Genomic DNA, 15338 nt, shown 5'->3' with positions numbered 1-15338 from the left:
TCCCTCCCATTAAAATTAATGATATATATCTTTAATAAAAGAACTCATGCTAAAATGACAACAACAAAAAGGGCTCTGGGCACTCTGCATATGTGCAAAGGGATGTACCCTTCACAACTGTAAGTTTTGAAAAGTGTAAACGTGTATCCTTCAATAATTCAAACCTAATGTAATATCTTTTCCCAGTTATTTCACTTCACTCATGAGAAACAAATTGTAGTATGTTGTGGCAGTTGTAGTGTGCTGTTGATGTTTAATTCCCACATCAGCATTTACTTTTTTAAGTGGAAGGAGAACACTAGCTGAAGGACTTCAGCTATGTGTCTGTACGGGCTCTGTTCTGGGAGAAGTGATGATCTCTTTAATGGGTAGACCTTGTAGTGCTTCAGTTTTCCTGTGGTAGACTCAGCATCCTTAGGTTTATTTGAAAGCTTTCTGGTGTTTACTCCAAACACATAGAATCTTGATAATTCAGTTACTCAAGGAGAAAAACCTCATGAATGCCATTTCTAGTTTCTGAATAGATTTAAGAAGTAGACCTCGGAATAGTGCACTTCAGAAGTCTCATCTTGAAATGATAAAGGTGAGATTAGATACTGGCAAGGCAAACAGTTGAAAAAGGCCATTATCCTTAAGCTTAACTGAGATGTGTTACTGGCCACAACTGCTACTTGCTTTCTTAGGTAGTATAGCTCTAGTCAAGATTTATGGTTATGAATTCTTAATATTGACACACTTTGGCTATATCTTCTAGTTGTCTTAAACTTGACAAATATGTCCATTATTAATCTGGTTAAATTTCAATCATTTGACTTAGATACACTCATTTTTAATTATAAATGAATCGGTGCCACTAGTGGTCAGCAGAATTGAAAGGAGATAATGACAGTCATGTGGTTTTCATCTAAGGGGAAGTCATTGAACAGAATAATTAATAAATTCTGTCTCAGATTCAGGTTTACTGACAGACTAGTAGGGCCTAAAAATGTAGCATGTAGCAGATGGTTATTGTTACCTTGTTACATTCTTTTCTACAGCATCATCAGTTTAACATTTTCTTGATGTAGATTTTTCTGTGGAAATAGGTGGGGAAGGTAAAGACAAGAAACTGAGTGCATCAACTTGGGAAGACTGAAGTTTGCACTTACACTTCTTTAGGCACCAAAGAATCTGCACAGGAAGGATCCATTAGTTAAAAATGCATAGGGAACTCGTTTGATTAGTTTTGGTATTTCCAGAATTTCTTGAATTGTCTTGGGAAATTATGTCATTTAAATAGTTAATAAAAAATGAAACTGTTTTTAAAGCAGTAGGATTTCTATAACTGACCTAGTTCAGGTTTGGAAGTGTGACTTAAACTGAAAATTTCTCATAAAGCCCCAGGAGCTCTGTTCACTAGTTGTAGGATTATGCCCAATCCTCTACCCTCCCATGCAACCCAAAACCTACTCCTTGAGAGACTTAGTTATACTTTTGATGGATTCTCAGGAATGTTTGTAATTTTATATCCATTTCTTCTTTTTCTTTCTATTTTACTACTATGTATTTTAATAGTTCTGAATTACCTACTGAAAGTCTTAGGTGGATTGAAATTTAAATGGGATTATATTTTCAATCTGACATCTTGTCCAGTGAGTGATCAGTGGATTTTTTTTTTGGTAGTTGTACATCTCTGAAGCCTAGTCATGATTTTTGTGAACAGATTCTTTCATTGTATATTGAAGCACTTTTACTGTTTGATATTGTAAGCTCATCTGTATTTTGCAGTTCTTTTACTGGTTTTGCCAGGTTTTTGAATTAATTGCACAGCACTGGAAGGGCAATTTGATTCTTTCCCTGTAACACTGCAAAAGAAAACTTAGGCATATGAATGGATCTAAGCATTTTAAAAGTTAATTTTTTGGGCAAAATCAATTTAAAAGTGAAACAAGAGAATTAAAGAGAAAATAGCAGACAGCAAGCCAATTTTTCTGACTTTTTGTGAAAGTTTACAAAGGGACTGAATAGTTTCTATCACATATGAAAATGTAAAAATGATTTGACCTTTGAATATGTCTTGAGACATGTCTTGGGTCATCTTCATTAAGTTACTTAGTAAATTCAGTATCTGAATGTGGTATTAGGATAATAACCACGTAATAAAGTGTGGTTGCTGCTGATCTCTATATGAGGTTTTCTCTAGAATTCCTATATAGTGGATTGAGGAGCTTGGTGTGATTAGTCCATCAGCATGCTGGGATGTTTTTCTCAAGCTGAAGCCTGTGTATTATAGGAGGGCAGGTACAAGATAAAGGAATTAACATTAGAGGCAGACAAGGCTCCCTGTCTCTCAAATAAAATACATAGTATTTCCAACTAGGGAAGGAAGAAAATTTTCTTCCAGCAGCTGGAAGAAACTTCTGGGTGTTTTTTTTTTTTGTTGTTGTTGTTTTTTCCCCTCCAAGTATTGAGGGGAGCTGGTGTGAAAAGGAACCATTACAAGTGGCATCACAAAGAAAGGGGAATAGAAGATGGTGTGAATTACATTTGTGATAACTAGGATGAGAAATACCTTTCCTTGATATCATTCTCTCAAAAAATGGGATTTTCCACAGAATTTTGGTTGGACTGCCTCCTCCAGCAGACTGTGTACCATTAAGGAATAAAATATTTGTTGAAAAATATTAAAAAGAACACCTTTGTTAATGAGCATCATACTGTGGTTGTGAGGTTGCTTTGTAATTTGCAGCAGAGTGCTTGCCTGCTCCACTCTAATCTGTCTTGATTCATCAGATGAGAGTATATTTCTCTGAACTTTTTAAAATTTATGAACAACACAGTCATTTCTCGTATAGTAAAACATATTTTAAGCAGCAGAGTTTACTTTTGCTGGTTTGTCATGTGATTTGATGGCTAGCTGCACACTTGAAAACAGTGGAAGGTGGTAAGGCATTGAAGCAGTACTTCTGATGGCTTTCCCACCTGATCCTGTTGACTCTGTGAATAAGCTAAGCAAGAGCCCTGGAGAAGAAGGTTCTTTGAGCACCAAGAGAAGTGGAAGATGGGGACTTGGAAATATTCCTATTTTTACTCTAGTCAAACAATGGCAGGGAATGTTCCCAGGCACTGGAACATAATATTCTAGACTGTTAAATTGTTGGAACAGTTCCTGGCATGCTTCTGACTCACATCAAGTGGTTTTCTCCTAGACAATTCTTTGGCTGTATTTGAGACTAGCACAAGACACTTTTCATAAATCTGCTGTGTGTGGCTACCCTGTTTTATGAGGTTTAGAAAGTTTAATAGCATGGACGCAGTCTTTTCTGTGCCAGCTAGAATAAGCCTCAGGCACATTTGATTTACTACTATAGATTTTGCTGATGTTTGTATGTTTCAAATTACCGTGTTTCTAAAAATTTTTATTTTATTTTATTTTTTGTTGCTATTGTTGTATGCTAGTAATCTAAATGTAAAAATACCACAAATTGTAATTTTAGAGCCACACATTACATTAAGAAACTACTGTGGTGTTTCATTGTCTTTCAGCAGTTTATGGAGTTAGTGGAGTGCGTTTTCATGTTACTCGAGAGTACTCAGTCATCCAATAGGAATAAGAAACAAAACTTAATTCACAGTACAAATAATGTGCTAGAAAGCATTATGCCTGTTGATTCTTTCCTTTAATATATAGAATTATGTGAACAGAGGTACAGTCTGTTCTCACTATTCATGCTGATGGTTCCATTTAAAATATTGCTGTTTGTTTAGGGAAAAAATGGATACCCACTCAGTAATAGGCATTTCCCGCTATAGCTATAATTTCTCCTCAAAACCTTTTGCAGGTTTTCATTTTTTTTACAAGACAATGCTGATATGTTTTAATACTTCCCAGGATTTTAGACTCTCTCTCTTTTGTTGTTTTTGTTTTAGTTACACATAGTAAATTAAGACAAAAAAATATTTAATTTTAAACAATTTATTTAAAATGTCTGTCTTTAATGCCATGAGTATTCTGCAAACTTTGTGCTAAGCAGCTTGAGACTAACAGTTGCAGAAGAATTTACACTATTAGCTCATACTTAGTCATGTTATCTTTGACTGGATATTAAAATTGTAGATTACAGACATCGGCACTGAATTTTGTGTCATGTATGTGAGGGAAGACAGTCTTTAATGCACATACATGTATACAGTTGACTGATACCATTGATGAGTTACCACAGATAATTCTGTGAAAGTATCATGTCAGTGCTCAACAGTATTTAAACAATGTATCTGCATCAAGGATAGACTGTGCAGTCTGAAAGGATATGATAAAATGAGAAAACTTGAAAAATAAAGTGATTAAATACATGAAGCTGGTATCTCTGAGAGTAAAGACTAAATAGATGAAGATTTCAGTCTGCTAAGAGAACTGAGAAGGGGATGTGATACATAAAGGTCTACAAAATCTTGAGTACCCTGGTGTTGCAGCCAGCTTTCTTTACCTGTCTGCGGCAACAACTCCCGTTCGAGGTGAGACGGCACGAGAGCCACACATCCACCGCCCCCGGGCCACTGAGACACAGACACCAATATGAGGATATCACAAATGGCGTTTATTAACTCTCTTTCACTGCTTTTATATGCAAACTACTTTGTTCCCGCCTTTGCAGTTACATCATAACCTCTATCACGGGGCAGTCAGTCGCTATCCTTTCCGTACATCACGAGATCTTCCGGTCGCCAATCCCTACACCCTGGAGAACTTGAGTAGGGAATGACAGTCTAGTCTCTTCTAAAGAAGGCATACTTCACTACAGGACTCATACTATGCTGCTTTTGCAGAATCAAGGTTGAAATTAACAAGGCTTGAATATTTGGCGCAGTCAGTCATAATAGCATGGAATCTGCTTCAGTCTCATTACTGATCTTGTAAAGATTTATAGTGGCAGCATTCCTTTGATGATCCCTAGGTACTAAAATTATCTTTTAAATAATTGTATTTATTTATTTTTTTTATTATTCCTGTTTGGTATGTCTCAATTAAAATAGTTTTTAAATGGATGCAGGGTAACAATTTTAAATAAGTCTTACAATGATAAAGTAGCTACTTAAGTCAGTTATTCAAAGAAGCCACTCAAGGATATCCCTTTAAACAGGCAAACCAGTGAACGTTAATTAAATCCAAGACTAGATGCTACTATTTCTATCTTTACTAATGCAGTTTGTTCAGACTGCAGTGTAATAGGTGATTTCCCAGCTCCTTTAGTAAAGGAGATGTCAGCCAGACTTCTGTAACTCCGCTACACTCATGAGGCCTGTGTGCCTCATTACAAAAGTTGTCATGTACTACAGAAGAATTAGGAAGATGCATTTCTTGCAGAGAAAATCTGGATATACTACTTCCCTTCTAACCTAGGCAGGAGAGGTCATTTGCAACCTAAACTGGACTGTAAAACTTATTAAGGGAAGAAGGAACTGGAATCTGCCAGTGCTTGCAGGTAGGAAGTAATGGTATATTGCTTCTGTTTGGGTGAGAATTTAACTGCATCAATTTAGTGGAAACCCTGACTTCTGTAAGAGCCACAGTGTATGCCCATGTTATTGGTGATGGAAGACCACCAAATCCGTTTTGCCAATTTAAAAATCCGCTTTTATTTTAGGTGACATGCAACATTTTCTTCCACAGAAATACATAATTTTAACCATTTTACAGTTCTGAAAATTTGTTACCATTTTCAGTTGCAGTGTTCATGTAAGTAATTTTGAGAAAAATGAAAGGTATAGACTCTGTCATGGCTTGATAACTTAATCTTTCACATATGGAAGTATATTTCGTGTGGTTTGTTGGTTGGGGTTTTTTTTGTTCGTTTGTTTGTTTGGGGTTTTGTGTGGGTTTTGTTTGTGTGGGTTTTTTTAATGCAGTTATATGGCTGTTAGGTTACAGGGCCTGACAATCCTGGAGGTCCCTTCCATCTCTCTCTTGATGATGTAGATGACTCAATTGGATATAAGAGTATGTGATGAGCAGTGTAGTTAGGGATGAGAACAGAGTGCGCTGCTCATTCAAATCAGAGATTTATAATCCTATTCTGTGACTTTATGCCAAGAGGAAAAATTCTCTCTGTCTTCAGTGGATTTGAAATTGACTGTTATCCTTTATCAACTTACTACCTTTATGGGTTGCTTTGGCAGGACACTTGTGGCTTATGAACACACAAGCTATTCTGATTTGTGCAATATGATTGTAATTTTTCTTCCTTCTGGATGGCTATTAATTCCACATTTTTCAGGAAATCCCAGTTGACACTGCAATATATCTAAGTATCACTACTTTTTTGTTTAAGTTCTCAGTAAATAATTTAAGCTCAAATACTACCTTATCTTAGAGTATAGCAATTTGAAAAAATCACAGCCATAAAGAAATTAGCTTAACTAGCTTTCTATTTAAGTCAGAAACTAATATTAGAATCATAGAAGCACAGAATTGTTTAGGTTGGAAAAGACCTTTAAGATCATCAGGTCCAACTGTTAACCTAGCACTGCCAAGTCCACTGCTAAATCATGTGCCTAAGCACCACATCTAGATGTCTTTTAAATACCTCCAAGGATGGGGACTCAACCACTTCTCTGGGCAGCCTGTAAATATATATATACTTTCCAGTTAAGTCTCCAAGTAATGCTAAAACCCTAGTAAGTGCATTATATTAACATTGGTAAGCAGTCACAGTATCAAATTATGTTTATGTGATTCCTACTTGATTTCCATAATATTGTTAATACCCTATTATATGAAACTTGCATTTGCATGCAAGAAAGTTAGAAGGGCACACATTATCAAAATTTACAACTTCAAATATGTTATCAATTAAATGGTTTCATTTTCAAGGGGACACAGGCATTTGAAGGTAATACAAAGGGTAGAAAGCATTATCTATTGGTATTTTCTAAAAATTCTCGGAGATTATCCCTTTCAAATAGTTATGAAAGAGTTAGTTTCAATAAGAATTTTTGCTATGTGGAAAAAAAATGGGAAGACAGTCTTAATAACATGCTTTATGGCTCTGTTGACATCTCTAATGCATCTATTGTTCCTTTTTGCGTGCTTTCTTTAAAATCAAAATATTTTTTTTTAAATGTCTCAGCAAAAGTATGTTGCAAGATCATTAATTCATTTTAAAAATGGGCTGCCCAGGGAAGTGGTTGAGTCCACATCCCAGGAGGTATTTAAAAGATGGGTAGACGAGGTGCTTAGAGACATGGCTTAGTGGTGGGATGGCAGGGTTAGGTTAACGGTTGGACTTGATGACCTACAATTCTATGATTCTGCACAGCAGAAAATTATTCTACTTGCACCTGCTATCATTGCACTTAATTGCATGGTGTAAATATGTCTGTAGATTTAGGGAGGAGATACTTTTTAATGGAATTCTTTCTTTGTGGACTTGTACACAATACTAGAAAAACCCGTCTTTCTCTCCTAAAAGACTGTGGGAGGTTGATTTGTTATAGTCTCAAAGATACCTGTTAGGTTTAGTCTCAAGTTATCCATTACATTTGTGATAGCAAGAGTATGAGTCTGAGGGATGGAAATTTTATTTAATTTATTGTTTTTCATAGCTAGTTAGGCTTTGAATCAAATGTTTTTACTTTAAAAAAAAAACTAATGCTGAAGTAATGCATGTTATGGGGTTTGTTGGTTTTTTGTCTTCCCAATTTGAACTATTCTCCCGTCCTTTGTACAACTGAATGCACAAATTCAAATTGCAAGAATTTTGTGCAAAAATGCAAAAAATTTTAGGACTCAGAATAGTCAGACTATCTTTAAGATCATTTGGTGGAGAAATCTCAGGTCTCCAGACAGTGCTTGCTGTTTTCTGGAAAGACCTGATTTGTTGCAAAGTTCCAGAAAAAGTTGTTTAGATGTGAGAGGAACAGAATTTATATTGATGGTCAAATATCAGTATTCGCACAGCTTAACTGAAAACTTAACTTTTCATCCTAGAGATTTTATAAAAATCTTTTTTTGGAATGCAGAAGTATGTCTACAGACATGCAAGTATGAAAATGTACAGCAAAGTACTATATTTTACAGAAAGAAAAACTTCTGTAGATTATGTTGTTGTGTTGTCCACATACCTAAAAATATTCATTAGTTTGTACTTTTAAACATAGCATTCACATCATGTAGACATTTGCTACATTTGTTATTGTTTCTTGGATTGTGGAAGTGTAGTATTTTACTGAGATTGCATACAGGTTAAAATACCGTCTTTTATCGGCCTGCTAAGATATGCGTTTTCTATTCTGTATTTGGTCTGTGATCAGTTGCTCTGGGAAGCAGTCCATTAATAAGTGTTTGTTTTATTCTGTATACTGTAGACAGGTGGAAATTTTCTTTTGTTGGATGACATGCATGCTCACTGAAAGAGAACTAACAAACTTGGAAAAACACCAATAGAAAACACCAACAGTGTTCCAACACTGAGAACCATATTGACGAAATGTGAACTCTGAGTCCAAATGTTAGCTTATTCTGACAGATTTACAAATGAGAAAGTAATTTAAAATCTTGAAGGTCTTCTATTTTACATTAGGATAGTGAAGTATGTTCAATAACTCTTCATGTTCACAGTGAAGAATTCACATAAAATTTTCATGGAGCTGAGGCTTACTCATCCATTTTAATATAATATGTATTATAGCAGGAAGACTTGTGTGATTTATGACATTTGTCAGTCGTTCAGGCAAAAAGTATGCCTTCGTGTATATCTTCTCTTCAGCTTTACTTTTTCATCCATACTTACAGAACCCGAAGGATTGCAGCAAAGCCAAGAAACTTGTGTGTAATATCAACAAGGGCTGTGGCTATGGTTGTCAACTTCATCATGTAGTCTACTGCTTCATGATTGCTTATGGCACTCAGCGAACACTCATTTTAGAGTCTCAGAATTGGCGCTATGCTACTGGTGGCTGGGAGACTGTATTTAGACCTGTAAGCGAGACATGTACTGACAGATCAGGTACCACCACTGGACACTGGTCAGGTAAGACTTAATAACTCAAATAATTTCTCCTTGTTTTTTGCGGCTTCATTCACGTAGAACCATTTTGATACCTCTTTCTTTAATGTTATGCAGAGCATAATAACTATGACTGCAATTGTATACATAAGCATCTTTTAAATCTTATTTTTTTTATTGTATTGAAAAAATATTATCCTTATTAAGATACCTCTGCTTTGGCAAAGATTTTTTAGTACAAAATTTTTGTATGTCAAATTTAAACTATAATCCTTAAGCAGTCTGCCACTGTGTTACGTGCCAGATATGAATCCAGTTTTTACAGGAAGAGAGTATTAAATAGAAAACATTGTTAGTAAACTTTAAAACAATAAAGCGTGCTTCAAATATGAAGCAAAAGAAATACAAAGAAAATGGTATCCAATACTCATTCACACTCAAACAAATTAATTACCTAATTGAAATAATTTTTAATGTAAACTGAACTGACTCAAAATTCAGGTTGTAAAAACAGTGGCAATGTTACATACCTTTTTATTTGTAAATCAATAAGTTGATCCATTCTTACACTTGACTGAACAATTTTACTAGAAATACTAGGTGAGCATTCATGTTTGGAGGATCAGATAGCTTTGTCTCAAAGTAAAAAGCATTCATTTAAATGGAATTCTCTCAGTCAGCATCTTGAGGAGCTATTAACATCTGCATGGTTTCATAGTTTATATATTTAAAACATTTTTCAGGTATTTGTCAAAATTGAGTAGGTATGCAGCACAACTGGAGATGGCTGGCAATATGCTAACTTTTTGCATTCAATTAGTCATAAATACTAGCAAGAATTTTTTAAAAATGAAATTTCTGCACAGATAATTTTTATGTGAACAATTGTCAGCTTTTCAAAACAGATTTTATTGACTCTTCCTCTTTTGTTAGGCATACTTATTTTTTCTATGTCTGTAACTGGTATTACAGTGGGAGTTTATAAATGTTGCAATAAATGCAGGGAAGACACAGTTGATCAAAAAGAATACAACTGACTGTACTTTGGATTAGCAAGCAGAGCTTTTCAATTCTGGGTTGACAGAAATTGTTTTCCCCTGCACTGTCTCCATTGTTCCTGTTCTGCTGGCTACCCCTGCTACACAGATTTTTTTATGGTGTGTAAAGTTACATGCAGGGAAAAATGGCCAAATCTCCAAGTCATCAGTGACTGTATTCCGTACCCTAGAGTCACAAGAAGTATTCCCTTCCTTCATTTCTGACATGTCTGGCTGAAGCCTTGAGCAACCTGTTCTGATCTCGTGGCCGAGCCTGCTTTGAGCAGAAGTTTGGACTAGATGTCCTCCTGACCTGTAAACTGTGTGATCTGGACAAACTTAGTAAATGAGTTCAACTGTGGGAACTGTTGATTATGACTCATAACAACCTGGACATTTATCCTAATGAACTGTCCAGAATGAGCTGCTTTAGAAGAGGGTGAAAGTACAACAACAGCAGCCAAGTAACGGGTAAGGTCTGTCAAAGAGAAATTCCTACAAAGGGTCCCTTCCTCCTATTTTGGCTACGCATATGAATCCTCATACACGCAGGTGAACCTAACATCTTTCTCCATGTGGTTGGTAGTTAGAACATATCAAAATCTGCAGTCTTCTCAATAGGACACTGCATATTCAGTGCATATGGAATCTTAAAGATTTTAACTATTAAAGTCTAAGAAATCTCAAATTAACTTTTTCAGATTTACAAAATCCAGTTTGCAGATTGGTGTGTAAACATACTTGTGTGTTTATGCATTGAAACATTTACGCATAGAAATGATGTCTCTTCTTCAAAGCTTCAAGATGCTACAAAACCTTCCTCCAAAAATTCTAGCGGTTTTTGTGAACGAGGATTTTTCCAGCAATTAATTCTTATAAGTGATTAAATGTTTTCTAAAAATAAGTAGAAATGGAAAACTGACATTGAAAACTTCAGCTGAATTTTTATTCATGTTTGGCAAAGTTAGCAACTGAAACTGCAATGAGGGCATGGTTCTGGGCAGACTGCTCTATGTGACCACAGAATTTAATTGCAGGCAGTGTTGTGAGCCTTGTATTTAGCATAATAAGATGTAAACCAGTGTTCTGGAGCACTTATGCACACATGACTTAAAAAGACTGTATATTTTCATGAACATCTGTTAAAATAGTTTATTATTTCCTTCAGTATGGGCTCTTGCTGATGACAATACAAATAATGTTTCCTTTCAGTTCCCTAAAGTTGTGTTTGTTTTTTTTTTTTTAATCAGTTTGTAGATCAGGATGAATGCATGAAATATCTTGATGTGATCAATTTTTTTTTTAAATTAATGCCACTAATTTGAATTTTGATGTTCTAAAGACAGAAGACATTAAGCTATGAAAGACAGTCTTTCTAAGGTTAGTGTACTGCATAGTTGCTTACACTAGAAACTGTGTTAAATTCTAATCTTCTGCAATGGCATGATCACTGAAGAAGAATTATACTGACACTTGATCTCTTTCCCCAGCTTCAGTGTGGTTTCAATAGGAATTTTCACTTGATACTTAAGTGCCAGTAAATTTGAAAGACATTCTATCTTGCTGAAGTTTTCTATATATTTTTTATATATTTTATTCCCTGTACCTTTACAGGGACAAATGAGTCTGAAATTCTTAACTGTAATTAAAACCAGTTCATCTGGAAAACCACACCTTTCATTTTTTTTCCCCTACAACTTCTGAAATCAGTGTGGGATTTTCTAGATTTTCAAAATAAATGTATAAAAATGCATTGAAATTTAGAAATTTCCATTTCTTATAAAATATTTGTCTTACATAGTGTACTTACTGTGCTGTGTATGTGGGTTTTTAATAAAAGTTGGTTTTAATTATATATCAAAAGTATTCACTTCTGTGAATGCTTATATCGGCATATCAGTGTAAATAACAGATATAGGCCAAAAAGTCAGAAAATGATATCATCTTAAAGAATTACTTCCATGTAATTTGCAGACATGTATAATAATTTAGTAAATTGTGATTAATGACAAAATTGTTTAAATCTGTACATTTGTCTTTCTTATTTTTGATTAAATTGCCTCTACTTGACACTTATTTTATTTGTATTAGCAACATAAAGTGTTGAGGTTTCTGAAGTCTATCTTCAGCAAAACAATTTAGATAGTAATCACTTCTACAAAGAATTAAGAGGCTTATACAAGCTGAGAATTTGTATATATCTGTAAAATATTATTGGTATAGTCCTCTCCTAATGAGTCATGAAAGCTAAGCTTGTCTATTTCAGAAACAATTATCACTTTTTTAAATTTTTCTTTTCCTTTTTTTTGCTGAGATTCATTCTGTCATTCTAGAAAAAAAAATCTTAAGAGATGGTTGTATGCATGTTCATGTTAATTTTAAAATTATACGTTGACTGCAATTGTAACTTACATTTTTCTCTTGATATCTATAGCCAAACTATTTATGAATAATTTAGGTAGGAATTGTTATAAGTAGTGTGTATGACTTCCTGGTAATGAGTCAAAATATAGAGGACTTGTGAAGACATTTATCTTTACATTTTTGATTAATTTTCTTTAAAATAATTAGTTACATTCAGCATGAAAAGGCAGACAAAATATTCTATAAGGAGCTGGGAGGAGTCTTGCAATTGCTAGCACTTGTTCTCATGGGGGACTTCAACTTACAGATGTCTGCTGGAAATGCAATACAGCAGAGAGGAAACTCTAAGAGGTTCCTGGAGTGTGTGGAAGACAACTTCCTGACACAGTTGGTGAGTGAGCCAACTAGGGAAGGCGCCCTGCTGGACCTGTTGTTTGTGAACAGAGAATGGCTGGTGGGTCATGTGATGGTTGGAGGCTGTTGGGCACAGAGATCACAAAATGATGGAGTTTTAGATTCTTAGAGAAGTAAGAAAGAGGGGTCAGCAGAACTGCTACCTTGGACTTCCAGAGGGCAGACTTTGGCCTGTTTAGGAGCCTGGTTGACAGAGTCCCTTGGGAGGCAGTCCTGGAGGACAAAGGAGTCCAGGAAGACTGGACATCCTTCAGGAAGGAAATCTTAAAGGCACAGGAACAGGCCATCCCCATGTGCTGAAAGGCGAGCTGGCAGGGAATATGACTGGCCTAGCTAAACAGAGACCTTTGGCTGGAACTCAGGAATAAAAAGAGAGTTTATAACCTTTGGAAGAAAGAGCAGGCATCTCAGGAGAACTGCAAAAATGTTGTGAGGTTATGCAGGGAGAAAAATAGAAGGGCCAAAGCCCAACTTGAACTTAACCTGTTCACTATAATAAAAGACAATAATAAATGTTTCTATAAATACATTAGCAACAAAAGGAGGGCTAAGGAGAATCTCCATCCTATATTGGATGTAGGGGGTAACATAGTGACAGAGGACGAGGAAAAGGCTGATGTACTCAATGCCTTCTTTGTCTCAGTCTTTAACGGTAAGACCAGTTGTTCTCAGGGTACCCAGCCCTCTGAGCCGTAAGACAGGGAGGAGGAGCAGAATGAAGCCCTCGTAATCCAAGGGGAAATGGTTAGTGGCCTGCTACACCACTTAGACACACACAAGTCTATGGGGCTGGATGGGATCCACCCAAGGGTACTGAGGGAGCTGGCAGAAGTGCTCACCAAACCACTTTAAATTCTGTATCAGAAGTCTGGGCTGACAGGGTAAGTTACACTTGACTGGAGGTTGGCAAATGTGATGCCCATTTACAAGAAGGGCTGGAAGGAGGATTTGGGGAACTACAGGCCTGTCAGTCTGACCTTGGTGCTGGGGAAGGTCATGGAACAGATCGTCTTGAGTGCCATCACACAGCACATCCAGGACAACCAGAAGATCAGGCCCAGTCAGCATGGATTTATGAAAGGCAGGTCCTGCTTTACTAACTTGATCTCCTTCTGTGACAAGGTTACACGCTTAGTGGATGAGGGAAAAGCTGTGGATGTCTACCTAGCCTTTGACACCATTTCCACCTTTGACACCAGTGTCCTCCTGGAGAAACTGGCTGCTCATAACTTGGACGTGCGTATGCTTTGCTGGTTAAAAAAACAGCTGGATGGCTGGGACCAAAGGGTGGTGGTGAACTGAGTTCAATCCAGTTGGTGGCTGGTCACAAGCAGTGTTCCTCAGGGCTCAGCATTGAGGCCAGTTCTGTTTAACATCTTTAACATTGCTCTGGGTGAGGGGATTGAGTGCACGCTCAGTAAGTTTGAAGATGACACCCAGTTGATCTTGGGAGCGTTGATCTGCTTGAGGGTAGGAAGGCTCTACAGAGGGACATGGACAGGCCAGATTGATGGGCCGAGGCCAATTGTATGAGGTTCAACAAGGCCAAGTGCCAGGTCCTGCACTTGAGTCACAACAACCCCATGCAACGCTACAGGCTTGGGGAAGAGTGGCTGGAGAGCTGCCCGGCAGAAAAGGACCTGGGGGTACTGGTTGACAGCTGGCTGAGTATGAGCCAGCAGCGTGCCCAGGTGGCCAAGAAGGCCAACAGTGTCCTGGCTTGTATCAGGAATAGTGTGGCCAGCAACAAGTCTGATGAGGAGCGGCTGAGGGAACTGGGGTTGTTCAGCCTGGAGAAGAGGAGGCTGAGGGGAGACCTTACTGCCTTCTACAACTCCCTGAAAGGAGGTTGTAGTGAGATGGGTGTTGGTCTCTTCTCCCAGGTAAAAAGTGATAGGACAAGAAGAAATGGCCTCAAGTTGCACCGGGGGAGGTTTTGATTCGATATTAGGAAGAAATTACTCAGCAAAAGGGTTGTCAAGCATTGGAACAGGCTGCCTGGGGAAGTGCTTGAGTCTCCATCCCTGGAGGTATTTAAAAGACATCTAGATGTGGTGCTTAGAGACCTGGTTTAGTGGTGGACTTGGCAGTGTTAGGTTAACAGTTGGACCTGATTATCTTAAAGGTCTTTTCCAACCTAAACAATTCTGTGATTCTGTGAATATTTTTATTTGCCAGGTCATAACGTTCTGTTATCACTGCAACATGCTAAAACAGGGTAGGCTTCTTTTTATCAGTTTTTACTTGCTGATTTATGATGTCCTGGTGGCATTCCCCAATACCATATTGAAGGAGGACTATAAAATAGCTAAATAAAAAGTGGAACCATACACTAATTCGGAAAAGAAAGATTGAAAAAAAGATTAAGATAAAGGACAGATTAATATATATTTAGAAGTTAATCTGCATTACATGGTGGGGAATAGAGGGATGTAGAGGTGAAGAAGCCATCTAGATGTTTTAAATAACAGTCTGTGCTGCTTCCCAGAAGTTCTGCAAACCAGTAAGATGTGAGATAACATGAAAAAGGAAACCTGAA

General features: G+C 36.8%; 1 protein-coding gene across 1 annotated transcript in view; it reads left to right on the top strand.

Moving 5' to 3' along the window:
* FUT8 (fucosyltransferase 8) overlaps positions 1-15338 on the top strand; it is a 112123-nt gene that overhangs the window by 63726 nt on the left and 33059 nt on the right. The window contains 1 exon segment of the mRNA XM_009647563.2: positions 8771-9008. Within this exon segment, the coding sequence (XP_009645858.1) occupies positions 8771-9008 (238 nt within the window).

The sequence above is a fragment of the Egretta garzetta genome, unplaced genomic scaffold, assembly GCF_000687185.1.
Source record: "Egretta garzetta isolate BGI_Z169 unplaced genomic scaffold, ASM68718v1 scaffold329, whole genome shotgun sequence".
In the NCBI taxonomy this organism is placed as follows: domain Eukaryota; kingdom Metazoa; phylum Chordata; class Aves; order Pelecaniformes; family Ardeidae; genus Egretta; species Egretta garzetta.
The sequence above is the reverse complement of the archived record's forward strand: the minus strand, read 5'-3'. Positions and strand labels throughout refer to the sequence as shown.